General features: G+C 43.8%; 1 protein-coding gene and 2 long non-coding RNA genes across 4 annotated transcripts; 1 reads left to right on the forward strand and 2 right to left on the reverse strand.

Moving 5' to 3' along the window:
• Window positions 1-1,246: 1,246 nt before the first annotated feature.
• On the reverse strand, window positions 1,247-4,917 carry LOC141373229 (uncharacterized). Its single transcript, XR_012378936.1, has 4 exons — window positions 4,829-4,917; window positions 2,760-2,949; window positions 1,840-1,950; window positions 1,247-1,377 (listed from the first exon to the last, which is right to left on the reverse strand). It is a non-coding gene; the product is annotated as an uncharacterized lncRNA (long non-coding RNA).
• On the forward strand, window positions 1,369-25,249 carry LOC141373228 (uncharacterized). Its single transcript, XR_012378934.1, has 3 exons — window positions 1,369-2,440; window positions 24,594-24,801; window positions 25,045-25,249. It is a non-coding gene; the product is annotated as an uncharacterized lncRNA (long non-coding RNA).
• On the reverse strand, window positions 16,562-27,005 carry HAUS4 (HAUS augmin like complex subunit 4). Of its 2 annotated transcripts, none has more exons than XM_025870340.2 (10): window positions 26,945-27,005; window positions 25,112-25,183; window positions 23,491-23,633; window positions 23,270-23,401; window positions 22,675-22,809; window positions 21,021-21,117; window positions 19,581-19,726; window positions 19,317-19,447; window positions 18,506-18,574; window positions 16,562-18,361 (listed from the first exon to the last, which is right to left on the reverse strand). In XM_025870340.2, exons 2-10 carry the CDS (start codon window positions 25,164-25,166, stop codon window positions 18,178-18,180), a joined length of 1,092 nt encoding a protein of 363 aa, XP_025726125.1. In that variant the 5' UTR covers window positions 25,167-25,183; window positions 26,945-27,005; the 3' UTR covers window positions 16,562-18,177. The 2 variants fall into 2 exon arrangements, with proteins under 2 accessions (XP_025726125.1, XP_025726124.1); XM_025870339.2 differs by having other exon boundaries at window positions 16,583-18,361; window positions 26,937-26,997.

The following is a 27,005-nucleotide window of genomic DNA, read 5'->3' on the forward strand; positions in this document are numbered from 1 at the left end:
AGCCACTAATTCCTCATGATGCTGTATCTCAAACACAAAAGGTAAATACACACACACACACACACACACACACACACACATTCGTTCATAGTGAGGCATTACAGCGGAGAGGAGTGATGAACTGCCCGGCGGAGACCTGGGAAAATACATTCTTGCTAGAGGGACGGAACGGAAGAAGAATGAAGCAAGGAAAGACACAGGGAAGAGAAAGGGAATGCCTGAAGGCAGAGAGCCCAGAGGTGTTGAGGGCCTGGCAGCGGGGATGGAAAGGAGAACACAGTACAAAAGGCCCAAAGAAGGAGGTGTTGACAGAACTTAGGGACTGCCTGGCAGGGAGCCGTAAGAAAGAGGAATCTGGGTTCTGGCCTCTCTCTGAGTGAAACAAGAAGGAAGTGGGTTTAGGGAAAAGAGAGTTCGGGTTTGGAAATGCTGAATTAATTGGACGCCTAGGGGGCGCTGTGTAATAGAGAGTTGGATGAACAGTGAGGTGAACCACACAAGATTTGGAAATGGCCAGAAGAGAGGTAGTGACAGAAGCCACGAGACTGAATGAGATTATCCTGGCCCGTCGGGGACAAAGTCTTTGGAAACATGGTAAGTGTGTGGATAGGATAAGCTCTAAAGAGCCCTGGGTGCAATGTAAGTGCTCCGGAAGAATGAAAATCCAAAAGCCAAACAACTTAAAGAAATGCCTATGAAGCCTAAAGGGGTTGGAAGTGCTTTTGTCCCATCTTAGACTTCATTTGATTCTTGCAGATATTACTACTACAGCAACTACCAACAACAACTACTACTTGGCTTTTTTTTTTTTTTAAGATTTTATTTTATTCATTTGTCAGAGAGAGAGTACAAGCAGGGGGAGCGTCAGTCGGGGAGAAGCAGGCTCTGCACTGAGCGAAGAGCCCAATAAGGACTCCATCCAGGACCTCAGGATCATGACCGGAGCCGAAGGCAGACACTCAACCGACTGAGACACCTAGGCATCCCTAGGCTTTATTTCTTAAAACGGTTTTAGATTTACAGAAAAGTTCCACAGATGGTACAGCAAGTTCCCATATAGCTGCCCACAGGTTTCTTAACATGTATGGTTAATGTAATGTTATTACAATTCATGAACCAATGCTGATACATTATTATTAACTAAAGTCCATAGTTTATTCAGATTTCCTTAGTGTTTACCTAATATCCTCTTTCTGTTCCTATCCACAATACCATATTACATATAGTTGTCATGTCTCCTAGGCTCCTCTGGACTGTGTCAGGTTTCTCAGGTGTTCCTCGTTTTTCGTGGCCTTGATAGTTTTGAGAAGTACTGGTCAGGCATACTATAGGATGCGCCGCTACTGGAATTTGTCTGATTGTTTTCTCATGATTAGACTGGGATTATGCGTTTGGGAAGGAAGATCACAAAGTGTCATTTTCATACTATCATATCAATAGTACATACTATCAACATAATTTATGACTGTTGATGTTGACCTTTATCACCTGGCAAAAGTAGTGTTTATCAGGTTCCTCCATTGTAAAATTATACTCTTCCCACCCCCTTCCATCCGGTGCTCATTGGAAGAAAGTCACGATGTGCATCCCACACTTAAGGAGTAGGGAGTTATGCTTAACCTCCTTTAGGGTGGAGTGTCAACAATATTTACTTGGAATTCTTCCCTGCAGGTCTTATGAGTAGATGGATGTCCACAGGAAGTGGGTGAGTGCTCCACCGACATTTTAAGAGGTAAAGAATTTTGAGGAGGCTGGCTTGTTCTCTGCCCCAGCTGTGCCCAACCAAACTCTCCATTCGGAGAAGACTTACTAGATGTTGTTTCTTCAGAAGCTAATTACCTGGGCTGTGGACCATCTGTGCTCCTGGCATCTTCCTCCTGATGTCAAGCTGGTGGCTGCTCTTTTGGTTGTTAACTAACCCATCCATGGGTAAGAGGGAGAGAGGAATATCTGTAAAAAGTAATGTCAGTTTTGCCATCGGTTAAAGTAATTTTCAAAAGAACTTGTGCAAAAAGAGCCTGGAATTTCTGGATGACCTTAAAATAACTTCACATGGCTGAATTTCATTTGTCTGTGATGCCTTTGTTTTGTCATTCAGAATGGCCTCAGCTCTATGGCAAGCATGATGTTGAACAGTTCCCAGTAATTCTGTACCACCATGCTCCCCGCCTTTCCGACAGCACTTTCCTGTGGCTTCTAAAAACAGCAGGTACTGTGGGGCTGCCTATATGAGCCAGAGAGAAGCAGAAGCGAAGGAGTGAAAAAGAAATAGAGCACCTTGTAAAGGACTTGGCCCTAAGGATAAAGTCAGAATTGGGGAAGTCTGTCTTCTGTTTGGCCTCCCTCTACTCTGACCTCCATGCTGAACTCTTGTGCTCAGAAGCATGTTAAGTTGCTGTTGGAACGCCTACTGGATGCAAGCCTTGGCTGAGATGAAAAGGTAGGGAGAAGGTAGGACAGAGGGTCAAATACCCTGGGTGAGAAATAATGGTACTTTCTCCAACAGGAACCGGTGACCAACAGGCAGAACCTTGGAAACTTTTCTGGAAAGGAAAGAGTATCCTTTCGCAGATAATTCTCCCCTTGCCCCTCAACGCCCCCCCCCTCACATTCCTCACCTCCAGGCCCCGTTCTTTTACCTGATCCTGTTTTTGTGACCTTGTTTAAACAACTCCAGCCCATTGTAAACACTCCCTTCATCTCTGGTGCTCCACTCCTCCCTCAGCACTTGCCTCCCTCCCCAGCGCCCCTTCACTCACCTCTGTGCCTGCCCAGCCAGCTAGACCCTTCCACACCAAAATAAAGGCCGTTTGACCCTCCTACTGTTCCAGATTGCTTCTGTGCAATCAAGGCTGTCCTGCAGCTACCAAAGTGGCAGAGTTACTGAGGCAAAATAATCTGTGCCGATTTGCATTATCTTCCTTGTCAGCTCTATTATACAGTGTTTATCTGTCAAAATGAATAGAAAGTAGAAATTGTTCAGGGAACACAGAAAAAGATGGAAAACTACCCGATTTGTTTATGAAGCCAGAATATACCGAATATCAAAACCTGTCAGCAGAAGCCCCCCCAAAAAAACCCTCTTAGACCAATCTCACTTATGAATATAAATGTAAAAATCCTAAAACATTTAAGATTAACATATAAAAGACAGCAGTATGTTAATATAATAATTACATACAAACCAAGTAGGGTTTAATCTTGGGACTTAAGACAAGATTAGGTATTAGGAAATTTATTTATATAAAAGGTCAAAAATAAACCAAACAAGAAAAACATCTGATTGGGCGCCTGGGTGGCTCAGTTGGTTGAGCGACTGCCTTCGGCTCGGGTTGTGATCCTGGAGTCCCGGGGATCGAGTCCCACATCGGGCTCCCTGCTCAGCAGGGAGTCTGCTTCTCCCTCTGACCCTCCCCCGTCTCATGTGCTCTCTCTCTCAAATAAATAAATAAAATCTTTAAAAAAAAAAAAAAGGAATTGAGCCTAACTCTCCACTGAGGCTTCCTTTCCCCTATTAGAAAAAAAAAAAAGAAAGAAAAAAATCTGATCATTTTAATAGTCACCAAAGAGAATGTGGCAAGTCAATTCCATTTGCTATAAACACTCCAAATAGTCTTAATATTCTTCATATATAAACACATGTATATATATGAAGTCAACAATTTATGTAAAAACAAGAATGTCTAGTCTCATCACTGTGTTATTTAGTATTAGTCTGAAAAATCAAATACAATAGGCTGGAAATTTTAAAAGGGGGTTATAACTTTTGGAAAGAGAGAGACAAATTTATCACTGTTTGTAGATGATATGATTGCATACATAGAGAATCCATGAGAATCAATGTTAAAATGATGAGAATTAATAATAGAATTCAGAAAAGTACTTGATACATGACAAATACAATACAAATCTGTAGCCTTTTAAATGCTAAGAATAACCAGTCAGAAGGCATAATTAATAAAAATATCCCAATAACATGATAGTTAAGATCATGGACGGTGGAGCCAGATGGTTAAAGCTCTGTTCATCAACTTACTAACTACATGAACATAATCTCTCCGGCCTCAGTTTCCTCGTCCATAAAATGAGAATGTAAATAATAGTTCTTATCTCATAACGCTGTTAGGAGGATTAGTTAAGTTTAAATTAGTTAAAAATAGTAAAACATTGAGAACCTGCCCTGCACACAATAAGCCTTCAATACTGTGATTAGTTTTTTCTCATTCACAATGGTAACAATAACGCAGCTATAAAGTGCTTAGCTGGCACCTTCCTGCAAAATGTGAGGAACCTGGGACGCCTGGGTGGTTCAGTCCTTATGCGTCTGCCTTCGGCTCGGGAAATGATCCCAGGGTCCTGGAATTGAGCCCCGCATCGGGCTCCCTGCTCGGCTGGAAGGCTGCTTCTCCCTCTCCCACTTCCCCTGCCTGTGTTCCTTCTCTCACTGTGTCTTTCTCTGTCAAATAAATAAAAATCTTTAAAAAAAAAAAAAGTGAGGAGGCGCCTGGGTGGCTCAGTTGGTTAAGCAACTGCCTTCGGCTCAGGTCATGATCCTGGAGTCCCAGCATCGAGTCCCGCATCGGGCTCCCTGCTCAGCAGGGAGTCTGCTTCTCCCTCTGACCCTCTCCCCTCTCATGCTCTCTCTCTATCTCATTCTCTCTCTCAAATAAATAAATAAAATCTTTAAAAAAATTTAAAAAAAAATTTAAAAAGTGAGGAACCTATATAAAGAAAATTACAGTTTTGCTGAGAGATACAATGAAAAAAATGGAGAGACAAGCCGTGTTCTTTAAAAAAAAAGGAATGTTATAAAGATGTCAATTCTTACCAAATTAATTTCTTGCTTTTACAACATTCAATCACAACTCTAATGGAATCTCTTGTTACTTGATAAAATGATTCTACTGTTCATCTGCAATAAAAATCAGACAAGAAAAGCAAAGAAAATTCAAAAAAAGAGGAGAAAGGAGGAGGAACTGACTCTATAGTTTAAGCCCCTTACCTTAAACCTTTTATGAAATAAGCAGTATATAAATAAAGGGCGACAACGTTCAGTTGGTGTAAGAATAGAGAGAATAAAAGAGCTAAACCAGTAGCCCAGAAACAGACCAGTTATATGTGTATGCATGTTTGTGATTAAATATATGATTTAATTTGTAATAATAAAATCATCTAACACCTACTGAGCCCTTATTTTGTGACAGGTTTATGAAAAGCACTCTACATTCCCAAGAACCCTGTGAGGTAGGAGGTATTATTCTCTTGGTCTTAGAAAGATAAAGCGATTTGCCCCCCTAAAAAGGGGTTTAGATGGGGTGCAAACTTAGGTCAACTGACTCCAGAGCCTTTGATCTTAACGTTAAGGCATATCATCTATAATTTTCCTTCTAGAAAGCTATCCTAGACAATCTTCACAAACTAGGACAAAGATTAATTAAGAGAAATGCTTAGTGTAGCAATTTTTTTTATGATTACAAAGAATGTAAAACAACAAGTTGGATATCCTATAGGGGTATGGTTAAATAAATCATCCATGCAGTGAAATCTTAAGCAGCCATTAAAATCAATGTAGCCAGAGAAAATTTAATAACATGGAGGCGCACTCAATGATATGCTCTTCTGTGACAAAGATTACAAACTGTAATGACTTTGATATGTGGGGAAAAAATGGTATTTTCCAAATTTTCTGTAATAAACATGTTTATATTATAGGGAAGACATTTTAAAAAATGAATATAAAACCTGTGCCCTCCCCCTGGGCTTTCTGCTTGTTTGCATCCTTCTTTCTGTTGAAGACCCCATCCCTCTCTCCAGGCCCCTCACACTGTCCTGTCTTCAGCAGTCACTCTCACTTCAGAGCACCAATGTAATAGCCCTCCTACACAGACTAATATTTGTTCAGTCCTATCTCATGCCAGGCACTTTAAATATATTATCTCACTTAATCCTCAGGACATAATCTTCTGGGGGAGGAATTATTGATACACCCATTCTGTAGATGAGAAAACTGAGGTTAAGTATCTTGAACAAAGATATACTTCAGTTAAATGGAGGAGCCAGAATGAGAATTCAGTTCTTCTGATTCCCAACTCACTGCTTTTCCTTTTACCTTTCCCAAAATGTGGTCCAAAGACCCTGGGTCTCCCTGAGACCCTTTTCAGGAGGTGCTTGAGGATCTCCTACATGTCTGTGTGGGGCCAGGTTTTCTTTATTCAACCAAAGCCACGTATCACGCCACCCAGGCGCCTGAAAATACACTTTTTTAATTAAAATGTTTTATTGGAGCACCTGGGTGGCTCAGTTGGTTAAGCGTCTGCCTTTAGCTCAGGTCATGATCCCAGGGTCCTGGGATTGAGCGTATCAGGCTCCCTGATTGGGGGGAGGGGGGAGTCTGTTTCTCCTTCTCCCTCTACATCTCCCCGCTGCTCATGCGCGCTCTCTCTCTCTTGCTCTCAAATAAAATTTTTTTCCAGGCTCCCCGCCCTGCGGGAAGCCTGCTTCTCCCTCTCCCACTCCCCCTGCCTGTGTTCCCTCTCTTGCTGTCTCTCTGTCAAATAAATAAAATCTAAAAGAAAAAAAAATCTTTTTTTAAAGATTTTATTTATTTATTTGATGCTTAACAACTGAGCCACCCAGGCACCCCTCAAGTAAATAAAATCCTTAAAAAATGTATTATTTATGTTAACATACAATGGGCTTATTTTTTAATGAATTAATAAACAAATTCTTTAAAATTTTCTCAGTTTTAATTTTTTTGATTGGGAAAATATTCAGTTTATTCAGTTTATTGTGAATGGAATATCAGATACATCATTTCAACATGTAAATATCCAATCACATTTCAAAGTCCAATTTAGATTACCTGGATTTTTTCTTTGCTTTTCTCTAACAATGACAACTTCTCTATTTTATTAGTTTCTTTAGTCTTTAAAATAGTTTTTTAGGGGCGCCTGGGTGGCTCAATTGGTTAAGCGACTGCCTTCGGCTCAGGTCATGATCCCGGAATTCCGGGATCGAGTCCCAGGATCAAGCCCCGCGTCAGGCTCCCCGCTCCGCGGGAAGCCTGCTTCTCCCTCTCCCACTCCCCCTGCTGTGTTCCCTCTCTCTCTCTGTCAAATAAATAAAATCTTTAAAAATAAAAAATAAAATAAAAGCTTCTTTTTTAAAGATTTTTATTTATTTGACAGAGAGAGACACAGCAAGAGAGGTAACACAAGCAGGGGGAGAGGGAAAAGCAGGCTTTCCACGGAGCAGGGATCCCGATGTGGGGCTCGATCTCAGGACCCTGGGATCATGACCTGAGCCCAAGGCAGACGTTTAACGACTGAGCCACCCAGGCACCCCTAAAATAAAAGTTTTTTAGACGAACCATGAGAGACTATGGACTCTGAGAAACAAACAGGGTTCTAGAGGGGAGGTGGTGGGGGGATGGGTTAGCCTGGTGATGGGTATTAAGGAGGGCACATATTGAATGGAGCACTGGGTGTTACACACAAACAATGAATCACGGAACACTACATCAAAAACTAATGATGTAATGTATGGTGATTAACATAATAAAATAAACTAAAATAAATAAGTTTTTTAAGTGACGTCCAAGTAAACTTCAGGTGATTATCTTTGACTTTTTCTGAATAAAAAGTTTCTGTTCTAAAAACATAGGCTTGAAATTCATATACTTGATATTACCACATGGCATTTTATCTGTAGTAGGAAGGAAATCAAGTTTCAATGAATACTAGAAAACTGTTCAACCCTTACTCATTATTTACTACCTCTTCCCCTCTGACATGATACAGAAAGTTCTTTTGGTTCTATGTCTGCCACCAGGGACTAAGTACTGCTTTCGCAAACTTGAGATCTAATCAAGATCATATTCAAGAAGATTTTATTTATCTATTTGAAAGAGAGAGAGAGATAGAGGAGCAGGAGTGGGGCAGAGGGAGGGGCAGAAGCAGACTCACCGCCAATGTGGGGCTCCATTCCAGGTCCCTGAGATCATAACCTGAGCCGAAGGCAGATGCCCAACTGACTGAGCCACCCAGGTGCCCCAAGATCATACTTAAAGATCAAAGCAGTTGTGACTTAATGGAACTTGGATACGACATGACTCCACCTTGGCAAAGGGTTACATTCAAGAAACTCCATGCTCGGGCGCCTGGGTGGCTCAGTTGGTTAAGCGACTGCCTTCAGCTCAGGTCATGATCCTGGAGTCCCGGGATCGAGTCCCACATCGGGCTTCCTGCTCGGCAGGGAGTCTGCTTCTCCCTCTGACCCTCTTCCCTCTCGTGCTTTCTATCTCTCATTCTCTCTCTCTGAAATAAATAAATAAAATCTTTAAAAAAAAAAAAAAAAAAGAAACTCCATGCTCAATAAAACCAAACAGCTTTTAGGTGCCTGGGTGGCTCAGTCGGTTAAATGTCTGCCTTCAGCTCAGGTTGTGATCCCAGGGTCCTGGGATCAAATCCCACATCGGGCTCCCTGCCCCGTGGGGAGCCTGCTTCTCCCTCTGCCTCTCTCTCATTCTTTCTCTCATGAATAAATAAAACCTTAAAAAAAAAAACAAATATTTTTTTTCTGATCGTCTTCAGAAAAACACAGTTGATATTCTCTCCATTTTGATTTTTAATATGAAAAATATCTATAGATAAAACTTACATAAACAAAAGTTCTTGGTGTCCTTTAAAATCGTTGAGAGTAGGGCTCCTGGGTGGCTCAGATGGTTAAGCGTCTGCCTTCGGCTCAGGTCATGATCCCAGGGTCCTGGGATCGAGTCCCGCATTGGGCTCCCTGCTCCTTGGGAGCCTGCTTCTCCCTCTGCTTCTCTCTCTCCCCCCCACCCCGCTGTCTCTCATGAATAAAATAAAAAAAATCTTTAAAAATAAAATAAAATCGTTGAGAGTAGAGGAGTCCTGACATGAGAACACTTGGTTTACAAGCAGCTGCCCTCCAAGAGCTTCTGATGCTTCTGTAAACACACCTCCCTGAGCTCCCAAGGGCAGTGACCCTCTCGAGGGTAAAAATGGTCCAGTGCACACTTCCTCACTATTTTAAAAAGCGATCAGGTGGTGTTGGCTGGGTTCCCTATCCATCGGCCTCCATCCCCATCAGAGCTCTGATAGTCCTGGAAGAACCACCAGGCGAAATGGGTGGTGTCTGCTTTCTGTTCTCCATCGCCGTGTGGCCTTCATAAAGGCAGAGGCATGAAGGTGGGGAAGGAGTGGAGAAGAAATAATAAGTGCCAGCGTGACCTCCTATTTTTCCTTAGGCCAGAAGAGGCCTGGGGCGGGAGTTAGCAAACTCTGGCAGTTGGCATGCTGCCTTTTTTTTTGCAAATAAAGTTTTATTGGAATACAATCATACCCATTCAAAATAGATAAATAAACAAACATACCTCCCAATATTGTGATGAAAATTCAAGCTCCTCGCATGGCAAGCCCATTAAAGAAGTTGTGACAAAGCTGTGGGGATTTAAATGGTAGACCTTTTCTACCTGGAATGACACTGGGGAAGCAGAACTTGAGGTGGGCCTCAGAGATGATAGGATTTTATGAGCCAAGATTTCTGCCAGGTAGATAGAACTGTAACAAGCACAGGGAAGCATGAAAGGGTGAGTCAGCCCATGGGGGTGGTGGAGGGTGAGTAGTGAGTGTAAATGGGGGGAAAGGTTGGAAAGTGGAGCTTCACCCTGAGGACTTGAATCCACAGCTAAGCTATGTGGACTGTCTTTGGAGAAATGACAAAAAAAAAAAGAAATGACAAAACAAAGTGAAAATTACAAAATACTTATGAAAAGCAAATTAGAATCATTATAAAAATTGGCCCAACAGAGGCGTATGAGAGGAGAGACAGGACAATTGGCAAGGCCCAAAATGAAGACCTGTGTAGGATGGGGCAGCAGCAGGGGAAAGGTGCCCAACGACCTCACGGGGTGGCAGGAGGACACTGGCAAGGTCTTCAGGGTCTGGCCCAGCTTTGTAGATCCAGAGCCTCTATTTGCCAGTAGTCCTCTGTGTCTCCAACTCCCTGCAAACTCACTAGAGACCAGTATTTATACTGTATTGCCAATGTACTTGGGAGGATAATGTTTTCTAGTGACAGGGATATTCATCTGATGTGTGGGGCATCCTCTTCCCAGAGTCAGGGATAACCAAATCAGTAAACATGATGTTGCTTGGAAGATACATACTTGGACCTAAGGTATCACAGGGTCTCAGGACAGCAGGTTCTGGAACCAGACTGTATGGGTTCATGCCAGTCCTCTTCAAGTTACAAGTTTTGTGAAATTTTACCAGTTACCCCATCTCTCCACACCTTACTGAGTTTCCCGATTTATAAAGTGGGGATGGTAATAGTACTCACCTCGGAAGTTTGCTGTGATAATTGAATGACTTACTACATACAAAGTGCTTAGAAATCATATCTGGCACCTAATAAGGTTTCAAAGCTCTTGTTTTATGAAGAGAGCTTGCAATCAGGCCTTGTTCCTGCCCCCAATGTAGCCCCTCTCTCCAGTAACCTAACTTATATCCCCAGTTCAGTGTCTCTTTCAAACAGGTTTAGGGCTGGAAGAAAACCAGAATACTTGTGTGATGGTGAGTTAATGTGTGTCCACTTGGCTAGCCTATAGTACCCAGTTATTTATTTATTTTTTTTAAATAAAGATTTTATTTATTTATTTATTTATTTGACAGAGAGAGACAATGAGAGAGGGAACACAAGCAGGGGGAGTGGGAGAGGGAGAGAGAAGCAGTCCTCCTGCTGAGCAGGACCCTGGGATCATGACCTGAGCTGAAGGCAGACACCTGACAACTGAGCCACCCAGGTGGGGCCCCGATTTTATTTATTTATTTGAGGGGGGAGGGGAGGAGGGAGAGGGACAAGTAGACTCCCCACTGGGCAGGGAGGCTGACATGGGGCTCCATGTCAGGACCCCAAGATCATGACCTGAGCCAAAGTCAGACACATAAACAACTGAACCACCCAGGTGCCCCAGTACCCAGTTATTTAAACAAACACTAATCTAGGTGCTGCAGTGAAGATGTTCTGTAGATGTGGTTAACATCTACAAACAGCTGACTTTAAGTAGAGTACTCTTGATGATGAAAAGGGGATCTCAACCAATCAGTTTAAGGCCTTTTTTTCTTTTTAATTTTTTTTAAGTAAACTCTACCCCTAACATAGGGTCCCCAACAAGACCCTGAGGTCAAGAGTTGCATGCTCAGGGCACCTGGGTGGCTCAGTCGGTTAAGCATCTGCCTTCGGCTCAGGTCATGATCCCAGGGTCCTGGGGATAGAGCCCCGCATCGGGCTCCCTGCTCCGCGGGAAGCCTGCTTCTCCCTCTCCCACTCCCCCTGCTTGTGTTCCCTCTCTTTCTGTGTCTCTCTCTGTCAAATAAATAAATAAAATCTTAAAAAAAAAAAAGAGTTGCATGCTCTACCAACTGATCCAGCCAGGTGCCCCAGTTTAAGGCCTTTAGAGCAAAAACCGAGGTTTCTCACTGAAGAAGAAATTCTGTCTCAAAACAGCAAGCATCATTTCTCCCTGAGTTGCCTGCCTACAGCCCACCCTTCAAATTTCAGAATTACCAGCCCCACAATCACATTAGCCAATTCCTTAAAATAAATCTCATTTTATATAATAAATAGAAAATATAATTATTAATATAAAATAATATAATTAATATAATATAATATAATATAATATAATATAATATAATATAATATAATACAATATAATATAAATCATAGGTTCTGTTTCTCTGGAGAACCCTGACCTTGCTCTTTGGATAATCCTTTCCTAAATTCAGGCTGATTGTTTACTTTTGATTATATGTTCTTTCTTCAGCCAGGCTTGGTACATTTAGGTCTCTCTAAATTTCAGTTGTATTTTTCTAGACCAGGAAAACCACTTAGGCTAGACCTCAGCCACTTGAATACAAACCACTTTTCACAGTAAATTATTTCTACAGATTGCTAATCTTGTCCATTATCAGTTGACTCCTATATCTTCACTGTCTCAAGGTATAAGGAGACCTACCAGTTCCTTTAACAAAACCTAGCCCAGGTCCTTCAAGATGGGTAATGTAGAGAGACTGTTCAGGGGTTGAGGGGCCCCACAGAGAGGCTGGACCTCAGCGAATCCCCTCTCTTTGGGGGAGCATCCGGCTGGCCTCTAGAGGGCGCTGGATTTCCTTTGTGCTGGCTGAGGAAGAATGCAGGGTCGCTGCCCCAGAGACCTGGAGAGTCACCCTTCATTGAGAACCTTGAGGGGACAGGTTTTGTTTGTCCAAGAGCCCCAGAGTTTCCTTATGGAGAATAGTCAGTCCTATCCCAAGTTCTGGGGGTGATTTATTTTGTTTCTCATTATAGAGGAAGAATCAGCAAGACGGGGTTCTTGGTCAGGTGGGGTAAAAGACAAGTGAAGAGAGAGATGCTTGTGAAAGAAAGGAGAGGCAGTAAATGTAAATGTAAATCTTTTCGGAAAAGTGTGAGGGGGAGTGAGGGCAACTGAAGTCCAAGACGCTAACCTTCGGCTCGCACTGTCACCCAGCCCCTCCCCTGGCCCTGCAATCCCCTTCCACAATAGCCAACAGCTGATGCGAAGGGCACCTCCTGCGAACCTGCCAACCCCAGGCACTGTGAGGAAGGAAAGGACCAAGACAAACCGCTGTGGTGCCCCCTTTGGGCAGCACTGGACACCTCTTGTCCCTTCTCCCACCTCCATGGCACAGTTTTGCCATACTTTTTCTACCAAACTATATTTTTGTGAGAGAGAGAGAGAGAGAGCAAGCGAGCAGGGAAGGGGGGGTGGGGGGGCAGAGATAGAAGCAGATTCCCTGCTGGGCAGGGAGCCCAATGCGGGACTCAATCCCAGGACCCTGGGATCATGACCTGAGCTGAAGGCAGACGCTTAACGACTGAGCCACCCAGGCGCCCTCATGAAATTACTAGAATTAATATACCGACTTTCTGTAATACCAAAAAAGCAGACACTTGAGCAAGGTACAGGTACAATGGTATTCAATTAAGCGTTTTGTAATAGGGCAAAATGGAAACAATCTAAGTGTCTCTCGTGAAGGGAATGGTTATATTATGATGTAGCCGTACTCCAACAATATGAGCTAATATTGCTGTACATATGTTTGCAAATGTTTAGAAAAAGTTCTGGCATAATATTCACCAAATCATTCTAGTTACTCTAGTGTAGTGGATTGGGGCAATGGGCTGTGTGTGTGTGTGTGTGTGTGTGTCTCAGGGGGTGTGGTAAATCTTTTACTTTTTACTATTATATATTTGTGTGGGTTCCTTTTGTTGTTGTTTTGAAGCCAATAAATATATTTTTATATATAGTTGGGCAGTACTGTTACAAGCAAATGTTCGGTTTTATTTGGGTTTTGGGAAACACAAGGAACAGCTAGCAGTCCAGCTCCATGTCATTTAGGGAGACAGGGCCAGGAACCATTCCCTTGGAAGCCATTTTGCTTTCTCAGGTAGCTGGAAATCTAAACATTTCTCAGACCCCAGCTCTCCAGGGACTTGATTGAAGCCATGGGATATTCTTCTCAAATTTCAGTTATTTAAGATGAATTCATGGCTTACTTCCTACTTTCTTCCTACTTACTCATTTCTAACCCTGTGTCTTCACCCACCACCCCTTCCCTTGTCTTTTGTCACTTTTTCCAAAACGCCCTCCCAAACTTACCTCTAAAGCCTGAACCAAAGCTCTCTTCCCTACGAAGACTCTACCTTATAATTCCTGATACACTTCTCTTTTTCTTTTTTTTTTTTTTTAAGATTTTATTTATTTATTTGACAGAGAGAAACACAGCAAGAGAGGGAACACAAGCAGGGGGAGTAGGAGAGGGAGAAGCAGGCTTCCCGCGGAGCAGGGAGCCCGATGCGGGGCTCGATCCCAGGACCCCGGAATCATGACCTGAGCCAAAGGCAGACACTTAATGACTGAGCCACCCAGGCGCCCCACTTCTCTTGGTTTTCAACCATATTCATTTGCACTTCCTATTACTTTATATCTCTAGACTGTTTTTATGTGTCTACTATTAAATTATAGACCTTGAAGACAGGGTCCATTTCTTTATTATTATCCTTATTATTTCAAATATCAAAACCTAGTATGGTTTAAGATGAGTACCTAATTAAATGAGGAAATGCTGAATGCCATAATAAATATCAGGAAAAACTATTTTGAGATTTTTGATGTTCATCTCTAGATGCTACTAACTACAAAGGGAAAATGTATTCTATATATGAGATTGGCAGTTACCACCTTAACCAAGCAAACTCAGCATAATTAATTGTGAGACATTCTAACCTGATATGGCTCCAGGGTGCTATAATGTGAAGTACATAATATCATTAAGCATTCTTTGCAAAAAAAAATTTTTTTTTAAGATTTTATTTGACAGAGAGACACAGCTAGAGAAGGAACACAAGCAGGGGGAGTGGGAGAGGGAGAAGCGGAGCAGGGAGCCCAATGTGGGGCTCGATCCCAGGACCCTGGGATCATGACGCGAGCTGAAGGCAGACGATTAACGACTGAGCCACCCAGGCGCCCCTGCAAAAATGTTTAACCTGAGTCTAATAAAGCCTGTAGACCTACTTCCAGTTTAGAGGAAATGTAGGCTTATAGCACTGTCCGATAGAACTTTGTTTTTTTTTTAATAGCTTATTTATTTTTTAAGATTTTATCTATTTGACAGAGAGAGACACAGCGAGAGAGGGGACACAAGCAGGGGGAGTGGGAGAGGGAGAAGCAGGCCTCCCGCTGAGCAGGGAGGCCGATGCGGGACTCGCTGCCGGGACCCTGGGATCATGACCTGAGCCGAAGGCAGACGCTTAACGACTGAGCCGCCCAGGTGCCCCAATAGCTTATTTTTAACTTCTATTTATTAAGTAATCTCTACCCCCAACATGGAGCTTGAACTCATGACCCCAAGATCAAGAGTCACATGCTCTACCAACTAAGCAGGGGGAGGGGGTGGGTGCAGGGGGAAGGGGTTAGTTTTTTTTTTTTTTAAAGATTTTATTTATTTGACAGAGAGAGAGAGAGAGACAGCAAGAGAGGAAACACTAGCAGGGGGAGCAGGAGAGGGAGAAGCAGACTCCCCACTGAGCAGGGAGCCGGATGCGGGGCTTGATCCCAGAACCCTGGGGTCGTGACCTGAGCTGAAGGCAGACACTTAACAACTGAGACACCTAGGCGCCCCAGAACTTTCTATAATGATGTAAGTGTTCTATATTTGCACCACCCAATACAGTAACCACCAACCTACTGAATTTTAATTTTCATTTAAATTAACTTAAATTTGAATTTAAAGAGCTATATGTGGCTAGTGGCTACTATATTGGACAGAAGAGCAAGTTAACCACCATGGGAAAAAATTGGACTACCGGACTTTCTACAAAGTAACAAAGTAACCAGACTGGATTTTTTTAAAAACTAATTTCAATAAAAAAAAAAAAAAAAAGGTAGTGGGGCACCTGGGTGGCTCAGTCAGTTGAGCCTCCAACTCTTGATTTTAGCTCAGGTCATGATCTCAGGGTCATGGGATCAAGCCCTGCATCAGGCTCCCCGCTGGGCATGGAACCTGCTTGGGATTCTCTCTCCCTCTGCTCCTCCCCCTTCCAAAAAAAAAAAAAAAAAGGTAGGAGAAATGTTCTTTTTTTTTTTCTTTTATTTATTTATTTGAGAGAGAGAGAATGAGAGGGGGAAGGGTCAGAGGGAGAAGCAGACTCCAGGATCATGACCTGAGCCAAAAGCAGTTGCTTAACCAACTGAGCCACCCAGGCGCCCAGAAATGTTCTATTTTAAAAGAGATTAAATGGGTGCCTGGGTGGCTCAGTTGTTAAGCGTCTGCCTTCAGCTCAGGTCATGATCCCTTGGGTCCTGGGATCAAGCCCCGCATTGGGCTCCCTGCTCAGTGGGAAGCCTGCTTCTCCCTCTCCCACTCCCCCTGCCTGTGCTCCCTCTCTTTTCTCTCTGTAAAATAGTTAAAAAATCTTTAAAAAAAAGAGAGATTAAAGAAACCTAACATCCAGGGGCACCCGGCTGGCTCAGTTGGTAGAGCATGTGATTCTCAATCTTGGGGTCGTGAGTTCAAGTCCCACATTTGGCATGGCGCCTATTAAAAAAAAAAAAAAAAAAAAGCAGGAGGTGCCTGGGTGGCTCAGTTGGGCTTAAGCGTCTGCCTTTAGCTCAAGTGGTGATCTCAGGGTCCTGGGATCAAGCCCCGCATTGGGCTCCCTGCTCAGCCGGGAGCCTGCTCTCCTTCTCCCCCTGCTTGTGCTCTTTCTTCTCACTGTTAAATAAATATAAATAAATCTTAAAAAAAAAAAAAACACACAGGGTGCCTGGGTGGCTCAGTTGGTTAAGCGACTGCCTTCGGCTCAGGTCATGATCCTGGAGTCCCGGGATCGAGTCCTGCATCGGGCTCCCTGCTCAGCAGGGAGTCTGCTTCTCCCTCTGACCCTCTTCCCTCTCGTGCTCTCTATCTCTCATTCTCTCTCTCTCAAATAAAAAAATAAAATCTTAAAAAAAAAAAAAACACAGAAAAAACAAACCTAACATCCAAATGTAATACCCAGACCTTCAATGGACCCTAGACGAAGAAAACAAATTAGGGAAATTTTAATATGACCTATATAATAGATATCATGAAATTATTAATTTTTAGGGATAATAATTTTATTACTTATACAGAGGAATGCCTTTATTAAGAGTTGCCTGCTTAAGTATTTAGGGAATGATGTATCACATCTGTAACTTACTATACAATGGCTCTGGAAGAAAAAAGTCTGTACAACTATAGATTTATCAGTCTATATAGAGAGAGTGGTAGGAGGGAGAGGAGAGAGAGAAAAGCAAAATGTTAATAATTGTTGAATCTGGGTTGTTAAGACTATACTGGTGTTTATTGTACTATTCTTTTAATTTTTCTGTAGGTTTGAAACTCTACCCCAAAAATGGAGAAAAGAAAAAGTATAGAACTAAGCAATATTGACTATTTCTGACTTTTTCCATTAATCTGTTTGTGATTTGTGAATTTTGTGTGGGCCAACATTTCCTTTAGATAAATGACAGTAAGCACCATTTATAGAAAAAAATCTAAATTATGTTAAAGACCTTAGTTTTTCCTATAAACCAATCCAAGACCATCATTATTTATTGTAGCAGAACACCTCAAAATAGTCTCCCTTGAAAGTAGTTTGAGAAGGTGAGTAGGCTCTTATAAGTAAGGGTGGAGATCTTCTGCTTCTGTTCTCAGTCCCCGACTTTGATGCCATCAGGGCCCTGCCTTGTTCTAAGCTAAGTGGGCTGTGAAACTTGGTTCCTTGGGGCGATCTCTTCCCACTCCCTGCTTTCAGAAAAAAAAAGTAACCCTCAAACCACACGGGGCAATTTCTTCCCACTCTCTGCTTTCAGAGAAAAAAGTAACCCTCAAACCACACAGGGCAATTTCTTCCCACTCTCTGCTTTCAGAGAAAAAAGTAACCCTCAAACCACACCACGGGAACTGGGAACACAAGTGGCTTGTGTCTCTCCCTGGATGTCCTGCTGGACATCCAGCAGGGCTGGATGTCCTGCTGCTTTATCCTAACTGCCCCACGAACAGCCGGGGTGACAGAAATCGTCCCCTACCCACCGTGGCCTCCAGCCCTCCTCTGGATATTACAGTTCTTCAAGAGCAAGGCCAGATTTAATCCATGTCTGCTCTCCAAGAATGAAGCCTCTAAGACTCCAGGTGGGCAAGCCGGCACTCCCACCTCCCACTCCTAGCATAAGCATTACACATCTGTTCATCTGGATCCACTCAGTTCCCCTCCTTACCCATCTAGTCTTTGATGTTTTTTTCATCCGTGCCCAAAGGAAGCATCATCACTTTATTCAGGAGATAATCAACTATAATACAGGGCTAACACTGACAAATAGCTGCACAGAGAATTATATAAATCTGCTCCATTTCCCAGAAGAGACTCAGTCACTGTAAACAAGGAAGAAAAACCAGGACGGTGCCTAACCCATTGCAGTGTTTCAAGCAAGCGTCCCCACACTCCCGGAGTGAAAGTGGGCCTCAGGTGGAGGTGATCCTTTCAGCAGGAGGAGGGGGAGGCAGCACCCGTGCGGAAGTCCGCCGCCGGAACCCCACCAGGCAGCGCTCAGCGACAGGCCTTGTTAAACTCCCGGAGGGCCCAGCGCTTGTTCTCAGCTGCCTGCTTGAGTTGAGTGTACTCTTTTACCAGCCTGTCAAACTCCTCCCCAAGGACCTCATAGGTGCTCAGGACCTGTCGGGACTTCTCCATGTCCTGTTCTTGTAGGCGAATGGCCCCCTCCAAACGGTCCCTATATGCCCAGGGAACAGAAGATACAACGTAAGGATCTGGCTCCTCAGAAAGGAGACAAGAATGTGAACACATTAAAATGAGTGGGTGTGGAGAGTGTGGGACCAGCCCTGAGTAGTTGGGCCAGGCCCTTCGGAGTTCTCACCTAATGAGACGATGAACTTCCACCTTCTCGGCAGTGTAAGTGTCAGACAAGATTTTCAGCTCCTCCATCCTGACAGAGGGGAAAAAAGAAATGCTGAGGGTCCCTGACGGCAGCAGAGTTAGGAACAGGACATAGTACCTGCCCATGGTCAAGATGTGGGCTAAGCAGAGACAGGATAAGCAAGGTCACTCTGAATTCCTGAGTAACATATCTCACAAGAAAGCACCTATTTTGGAAGGCTTTGAAATAAGACTCAAGGGGAACCCGGGTGGCTCAGTGGGTTGAGCATCCAACTCTTGATTTTGCCTGAGGGTCGTGAGACCGAGCCCCATGTTGCACTCAATGTGGGGTCTGCCTGTCCCTCTCCCTCTGCTCCTCCCCCCCACTCGCATGTCTCTAAAATAAATAAATAAAATTTAAAAATGAAATAAAATAAGACTCAAGAATGTTGAAAGGGGCGTCTGGGTGGCACAGTCAGTTGAGCGTCTGACTCTTGGTTTTGGCTCAGGTTGTGATCTCAGGGTTGTGGGATCGAGCCCCGTGTCAGGCTCCACACTCAGCACAGAGTATGCTTGGGACTCTCTCTCTGCCCCTCCCCACAGTGCACGCTTGCGCTCTCAAAATAAATAAATCTTACAAAAAAAGAAAAGAAAAGAATGTTGAACGCTTCTGGGTAATCCAATGGCTAATACTGCTGTGTGCCATTAACTGAAGACCCATAAGATGCTAGGCATGGCGGACAGGAAAGAGAGATGAGGGGGAGGGTGTGTGAGACCGAGTTCCTGAGACCCACAGGGGTCAAACAGCTCACCTCAGCTTAAGGATCATGGCACTGCACTTGATCTCCAGGTACTGGGCATTGATGCGGTCCAGCTCAGACTGAGTCTTAAGCCGGTGCTCCTGAAGAAGCCTCTGCAGCAAGGCAAGGCAGCGCAGAAGTACCTGAGCCCCCGGGAGGCAGGAAGAGGGCAAAATCAACAGTAGAAAAGGTAGATCAAAACTCCCTGGCTTCCCCAAAAGTGCCCCTGGTGCCAGGATAAAAGACACAGGAGGCTATCCCACTGCCCTGACAAACCTGGGAGTAGGTGGCACTCTTCTTCTCGAGCAGCACCGTCTGCTCCTTCTGCTGGCTCTTGGCATCCTGGCATTGCTGCTTCTCACCCACCAGGACCTCCGCCAGTTTCCACACCTTTGCTGCCTTCAAGGTTTCACTGTCGGAATCTGGGCAAAGAGACAGAGGACTAGGGGCGCCTGGGTGGCTCAGTCGGTTAAGCGTCTGCCTTTGGGTAGGTCATGATCCCAGGGTTCTGGGATCGAGCCTCGCATCGGGCTCCCTGCTCAGTGGGGAGCCTGCTTCTTCCACTCCCCCTACTTATGTATGCTCCCTCTCTCACTCTGTCTCTCTCTCTAATAAATAAATAAAATCTTAAAAAAAAAATAATAAAATAAAACAAAAGAGAGAGGACTAGACAGGAAAACCCTAATTGCTACTGCCCTTCTAAGGCCATTTTTCAGTGTGCTATCCCACATCTAGCCCTACAAATTCTTCAGGTTTGCTTCTGGTGTCCTATTAAAATGGCCCAGTTCTCGGGGTGCCTGGGTGGCTCAGTTGTTAAGCATCTGCCTTTGCTCAGGTCATGATCCCAGGGTCCTGGGATCGAGCCCCGCATCGGGCTCCCTGCTCAGTGGGAAGCCTGCTTCTCCCTCCCTCACTCCCCCTGCTTGTGTTCCTGCTGTTGCTATCTATCTCTCTGTCAAATAAATAAAATCTTTAAAAAAAAAACAAAAAAAAATAATAAAATGGCCCAGGTCTCATAAAGTTCTCTTTGCTCTTACCTTTATTATTATTTTTTTATTTAAATAATCTCTACACCCAACATGGGGCTCGAACTCATGACCCTGAGATCAAGAGTCAAATGCTCTTCAGACTGAGCCAGCTTCGTGCCCCTCGCTCTTACCTTTAAGTCCAGATTTGGCCCTTAATTCTTAAGTCATAGAAATGAAGATAAAGGGAATACGTATTAGCCTGAACTTTCTTCCCTATTCCATTCTGATTCTCTGGAGACGAATGAACTCATCCTTCCCTGCAGTGAGAGGACACTTGGTACCTTGCTGAGAAAAGGGAGTTCTTGGGAGTCTGGGTGGCTCAGTTGGTTAAGCGACTGCTTTCGGCCCAGGTCATGATCCTGGAGTCCCGGGATCGAGTCCCACATCAGGCTCCCTGCTCGGCGGGGAGTCTGCTTCTCCCTCTGACCCTCTTCCCTCTCGTGCTCTCTATCTCTCATTCTCTTTCTCTCAAATAAATAAATAAAATCTTTAAAAAAAAAAAAAAAGAGAAAAGGGAGTTCTCACACAATTCCTTGCTTGTATTCTACCAGCAAGGAAGCAAACAAATAAGCATCTCCAATGCTTCCTAGCTTCCGTCCCAAATCTAAAATTCAGTGCATTCTTCTCAGAAGAGCAGACCAGGAACCCTGCAAGTTAGCTGGGAACATAGCAGAGTGCCAGCACTTGCCTGAATTGGGGTCATGGTAGCAGAGCAGGGTGAAACATTTCTTCTTGAGCTGCTCCTCCACATCCAGTGGGAGCCGAGCTCTCATCCACACAAAATCCTATAGCCGCAGAAGCAAAAAGAGAGATGCAAATAGACTATTAGAACTACGATCCAGCCAATGAGTACAGGATAATAACACTCTCACCGATAACCAGCGAAAATGCATCAAGAGATAACAGTGAGATTCATTTTTATTAGCCTATCAAATTTGCAAAGAATAAAATGATGGTCAAGACCCTATGTTGATGAAAAGGTGGGGAACTGGCAATATGTACCAATATGTTTAATGTGTATATCCTCTGACGAGTGATCCCACTTTGAGAACTCATAGTTGGGGAGATAATCATACAAAGGCAAACACACTTATGAACTAGCATGTTCCTATCAGTGAGGTTTCTAACAGCAAAAATGTAGAAACAACCATATCCATCATTAAGGTTAAGCAAACTATGCTACATCCATACAATGGAATCCATTTTTTTTTTAGTATTTTTTTTTTTAAAGATTTTATTTATTTATTTGAGAGAGAGAGAATGAGAGATAGAGAGCACGAGAGGGAAGAGGGTCAGAGGGAGAAGCAGACTCCCTGCTGAGCAGGGAGCCCGATGTGGGACTCGATCCCGGGACTCCAGGATCATGACCTGAGCCGAAGGCAGTCGCCTAACCAACTGAGCCACCCAGGCGTCCCGGAATCCATTTTTTTTAATGTAATCTCTACTCTGCAACGTGGGGCTCAAACTCATCACCCTGAGATCAAGAGTTGCAAGCTCTACTGACTGAGCCAGCCAGGCGCCCCCATACAATGGAATCCTATCAGTGATTTAAACTGATGATACAGGGGCACCTGGGTGGCTCAGTTGGTTTCGGGTCAGGTCATGATCTCAGGGTTGTGAGATTGAGCCCCGAGTCAGCTCCATGCTCAGTAGGGAGTCTGCTTGGGATTCTCTCTCGACCTCTGCCCCTCCTCTCACTTGCACTCTCTCTCTAATAAATAAATAAATCCTTTAAAAAATAAAATAAAACAGGAGTGCCTGGGTGGCTTAGTTGTTAAGCATCTTCCTTCGGCTCAGGTCATGATCCCAGGGTTCTGGGATCGAGCCCTGCATCGGCCTCCCTGCTGGGCGGGAAGCCTGTTTCTCCCTCTCCCACTCCCCCTGCTTGTGTTCCTGCTCTCGCTGTGTCTCCCTGTCAAATAAATTTTTATAAATAAATAAAATTAAACAAAATAAACTGATGATATAAGAACACTGAGCACAGACTATGTGCCTGGCACTGTGCTAAGAGTGCTTTAGGAGCTATCATCTTATTCATATTTATTTATTGACTTGAAAAAAGTCCCAAATATATTAAGTGAAAACAGATTACATTCACTATACAAGCATGGAGGCTATAATACTATTTACGTCGAGCTGTATATAATATACTGTACTTATTCCTAGATGTAGTATTTCAGCTTTTACTTTCTTCTGTGTAACATTTTTCTTATTTGAGTTTGGCCCCCGTGAACGTGTATCATTTTTACAAAAACAAAAGTGTAACAAAAAAAAATGTTTAAATATATGGGAGAGATTAAGCCATTTCACTTCTTTGGTCCCAATATCTGCCCACCCCCAACCTCTGAGGAGGGCATGAGCTCCAGAAGGTCCGCCTTCTCCAGCCCCAGCAGTGGAGGCATTTCCCTCTCCTGGCTGGGACCTAACAGTCGTGTCAGTTCAGTCACGAGCAGCCGCTGTTCAAGGGTCTCATGAAACTGAGAGAGAATAAAAAACAAAAAGAGGTTACTATACAACTTCTCCCCCTCCACCTCCTCCATCCTCATAAACCAGTTTCTCACATATTTTCAAAGTCCTCAAACATCTTATACCCTTCAGCTGCCAGTGCCTTCTCCTGTCAATCTTTCTTTTCAAAACCTGACAACACACCCACCTCTTCCGCCATAATTACAGTCTATTTCTTCTTCTTCCTTTAACAGATTTTATTTTTAAGTAATAGCTACACCCAATGTGGGGCTTGAACTCACAACCCTGAGATTAAGAGTCACACGCCCCACCCACCGAGCCAGCCATGGGCCCCAGTCCATTTCTTCTTTGATAACCATTACCTGAAGTTCCTATTTCCCCCAGAGCATACATACAATCAGGTGAAGCCATAGTTGGCCTGGTCATTCCTGCAGCTGGTAACTACCCCCTACTGCATCTCTCCTGCTTCACCTTTTTGTCCTCAGAAGTTAAATTTGTGTCTTGTGTCTTCACATAGTAGTCCACAAGCAGCTCTTGAATGACTCTCTGTAAAATCTCAGACCTCAGCCATGTTGTCTTATGCAGTCGAACTTCCTTCCATGCCTACAAAACCAAAAAAATCCCAGGTAGGAACCTCTTTCTCTCTTGGAAGTTTTCCTTCCTCCTATCATCCCTCCTCCCAGGGCTCTTACCTGAGCCTGCTCCTTTGCCAGGGTGAGGCTTAAGCCGCTCTCATCCATGTGCTGTGAGAGACCCAGCAGCAGTTTGCTGAAGTACGGGTTCTGTAACAGGTCCTCTTCACTCAGGTTACAAGGAGGAAGCTGTTTGCTGCACACTTAATGGGATGTCCCCCATAGGGGCAAAAAAAAAAAAAAAAAAAGACAAAGAAGCTATCATATTTAATTGAGAATCACTCTTAGCTTAATACTCACTTCCAAAAAACCCCTAGGGTTTTAGTAGGGAAGTTTTCTAAATCTAATGAAATGTTCAAAAAACCTCACAAAGGGGCGCGTGGGTGGCACAGTTGTTAAGCGTCTGCCTTCGGCTCAGGTCATGATCCCAGGGTCCTGGGATCGAGCCCCGCATTGGGCTCCCTGCTCAGCCGGAAGCCTGCTTCTCCCTCTCCCACTACCCCTGCTTGTGTTCCTGCTCTCGCTGTGTCTCTCTCTGTCAAATACATAAATAGAATCGTTAAAAAAAAAAACAAAACCCACAAATAAACTCAAGGCAATACTCAGAAGTAACATGCATTTCTATATATATACAAAGATATTAACCAAGAATTAGGGAATGAGTCTCTAATGAAACTAAGAGCTTAGAAAATGGAAGTACAGTTGGAAAGTATCAGACAAATAGAATCAGGAATAAGGGACCTTTTAGTAGGGGTCACCACAGTACTCCAAATGCTTCATTCACATAGAATAACTAGAATTCTTGAGGAAGGGAAAAAAAACAAAGGTAAAGTTCCAACTTTGGAGGTGATCTAGTTGCATAAGCAAGATTGCAAGAAGGTATACTCTTAGGAGTAACTGAAAAACTGAATTAAATTCTTATTATAAACAGAGCTGGGTAACCCATGTGAATTCAGAGCAGCACAAGAATGAGAAAAAGTGCAAGAAACTGGGATCCTCTGGTTATAGCCTCAGCTCAAGGGCCTCTCTTTCCATCTCTTTTCTCACATGCTTTCTGCTGGGGTCTTCTGTTTTACTCCTACTTACCAAACAATCAAACTTTCATTCTTTGGACCATGAGAAAGCACTTTTGGAAAATAAGAACTCTTTTTTCTCCCCCTCAGGCACTGAAGGATCAACATGGCAATGTTCAAAATATAGAAGATTCAAGTTCTTAAAGGATTCAAGATATAGAAAGGGTTTGAGATAGGGAAAGAATTCAAGATACAGAAGGATTCAAGATATAGAAAGGGCTTGAGATAGGGGAAGAATTCAAGATACGTAAGGATCTGAGATTTTGGAGTACAAGATATGAGAAAATTCAAGATCCAGGTAGGAAGGAAGCCTTCACAGAGTTTGCTGGCCGTCCTTCTCTTCAGGTTATGCCTACTGATACAGCATGGAAGCGACTGGAGTTTTTAGTCTACTGCACAGGCGGGTCCTTAATGGGAGCCGGTGTAATTTGTTTTCTAATAAGAGCGTCGAAGAATCTTCATGTATCCTAGTTTCCCCAGGAACTTCGGCTTTTATGTGAGAAACCATAGTGGTGAACTTTATAAATCCTTTTTATTATAGAAAGCAAGAACCTGGCTCAGACCTCTCTGGGTAAGTCATCAAACCTCCTTCAAATGGCAGCTCTTACCTTGTTGGAGTATTTCCATCCCCTCTCCAGGTGAGCAGAAATCTCCGGATGCCATCTGATTTTCTTGAAATTCTTATGTGTGGAACCGAGTGAAAGAACAAGAAGTAAATAAATTGGGTGGCTGCTCCAAGAAAACTACCTTGGGTTCAAATTTCTGTTGTCTATAAGCTGGGGAGGAACCACAGGGATGCCTTTTACAGGGAGAGACTATATCACACACCCTGGGTCTCAAGCTCCTGTACAAGTTTTATGGGCAGACTTATAAGTGGCAAAACAATTTGCATTCTAAGCACATAAATGTTTCCACTTGTTCCAAGCTGTCAAAAATGGGAGCCTCCTTTGGAAAGAAAATTTTCCAGTTCACTAAACAGAAGGATGCTCCCCTCCCCCTCAACATTATGTCTAAGTTAAAATAGGGTTGCAGTTTTCCGGTTATGAGTGAATTGGGGAAAAGGGTGTGTGTGTGTGGCGGGGGGGGGGGGGGGAGTCAGTGTCTGTTTTTTTCCCCCCCAGTCAAATAACTCAGCTATCAAATTCCACAATAGTTTCTTGAGCTTCTTTAACTTGTCCTTTCATCTAAAATCTGTTGGTAGTTTTTGATCATTAACTCTCGAATCATCCTTCAGGAGTGACAAATCATTCCACACTTGAAAAACAACAACTAGTTTTCACATAACAGCATTAGTAAGGAGCACCTGGAGGAAAGACCATGACAAGAAGACTGACAGGGAGGTCAGTGCCAAAAGAGCAACGCAAAGGTGTAGTTAATGCAGCTGAGGCTGGGATGGCAGCTGTCGGGTGTTTTGCCAGAACATGGAGTACACTGAAAAGTATGACATCAACACAAAGGGGCAGTAAACATGGGCACAGTTTGCGGACTCTGAAGACTAAATTTTTCCCTTGACGTTATTTTCCTTTTTTTTTTTCCACCCACACCTCTCTGTAAGGTATCAACTCCAAAGGGCAGCTGAGTCTCCCAAAGCAGAAGACATTGAAGGTTATTATGATTTAACACTTTAAGTTCACAGAACATTTGGCTTACTCCCTCGTTTTATGAGTAGCATCAAAGCAACTACTCATTTATTTTGTAACATGGTCCAGGGGGGAACACAGATGAGGAGTCGGAATGCTAAAACTTAATTCGCAGCTCTGCAGTTCCTTTTGTGTGAATTTAAGGGAAATTTTTTTGTGTGTGTGCCAAACGTTTTTCCACCTGCAAAACGGAGATAATGAATCCTGCCTTGGCTGAGACACCAAGAATTAATAACACAATCGACTTGTCAACAAAAGCCACTAGTTAGTTAAGCCCAGTGTTTTAACAATTCTGTTTATCGTTGATCTAAGTTCTACAGGCAAATTTCGCACACGGAAATGAGGACCAACACAGATTTCCAAAAGTCAGCTGTTCTTCCCTCCCTAGGGGAACTGCCCACTTGGGTTTTCTTGGGGTGCCTTTCTTTCACCCTTTTAAAATGTTACCGGGCGTGAACGAAGGCGGCAATCAGGCTCGATTCTCCACCCTCTGCACTCAGACGTGTTAAAACGCTGCTACAGGGGACCCAAGCATTTAAATGTTCTGACTCAGGCGTCTTTTAAATTCTTAAGAGCTGTCTTTACACGCTGCACTGAACGTTAAATTGATTTTACAGGTATTTTCACAAGATGTGACCCTTACAGGGCCCGAGATGAATCAAAATGCCGAGCGGGCTCTCCGGCGCCTACTTCCCTTCTGTCTGGGCAGCCAAGGATTCCCAAGGGCGAGGGCGGCCGCGGCGGCCGGACTAACCCTCCCCGCAGCGCGGCCCGCCCACCCTCCGAGGCAAACCTGCACACCAGAGGGCAGCTGAAGCTCCCGAGGCCGTGCGGAGCGGGCTGGGACGGGCTGGCCGGCAGC

This window comes from Callorhinus ursinus, unplaced genomic scaffold (genome assembly GCF_003265705.2).
Source record: "Callorhinus ursinus isolate GAN/ISIS: 27379988/994484 unplaced genomic scaffold, GSC_fseal_2.0 scaffold8, whole genome shotgun sequence".
In the NCBI taxonomy this organism is placed as follows: domain Eukaryota; kingdom Metazoa; phylum Chordata; class Mammalia; order Carnivora; family Otariidae; genus Callorhinus; species Callorhinus ursinus.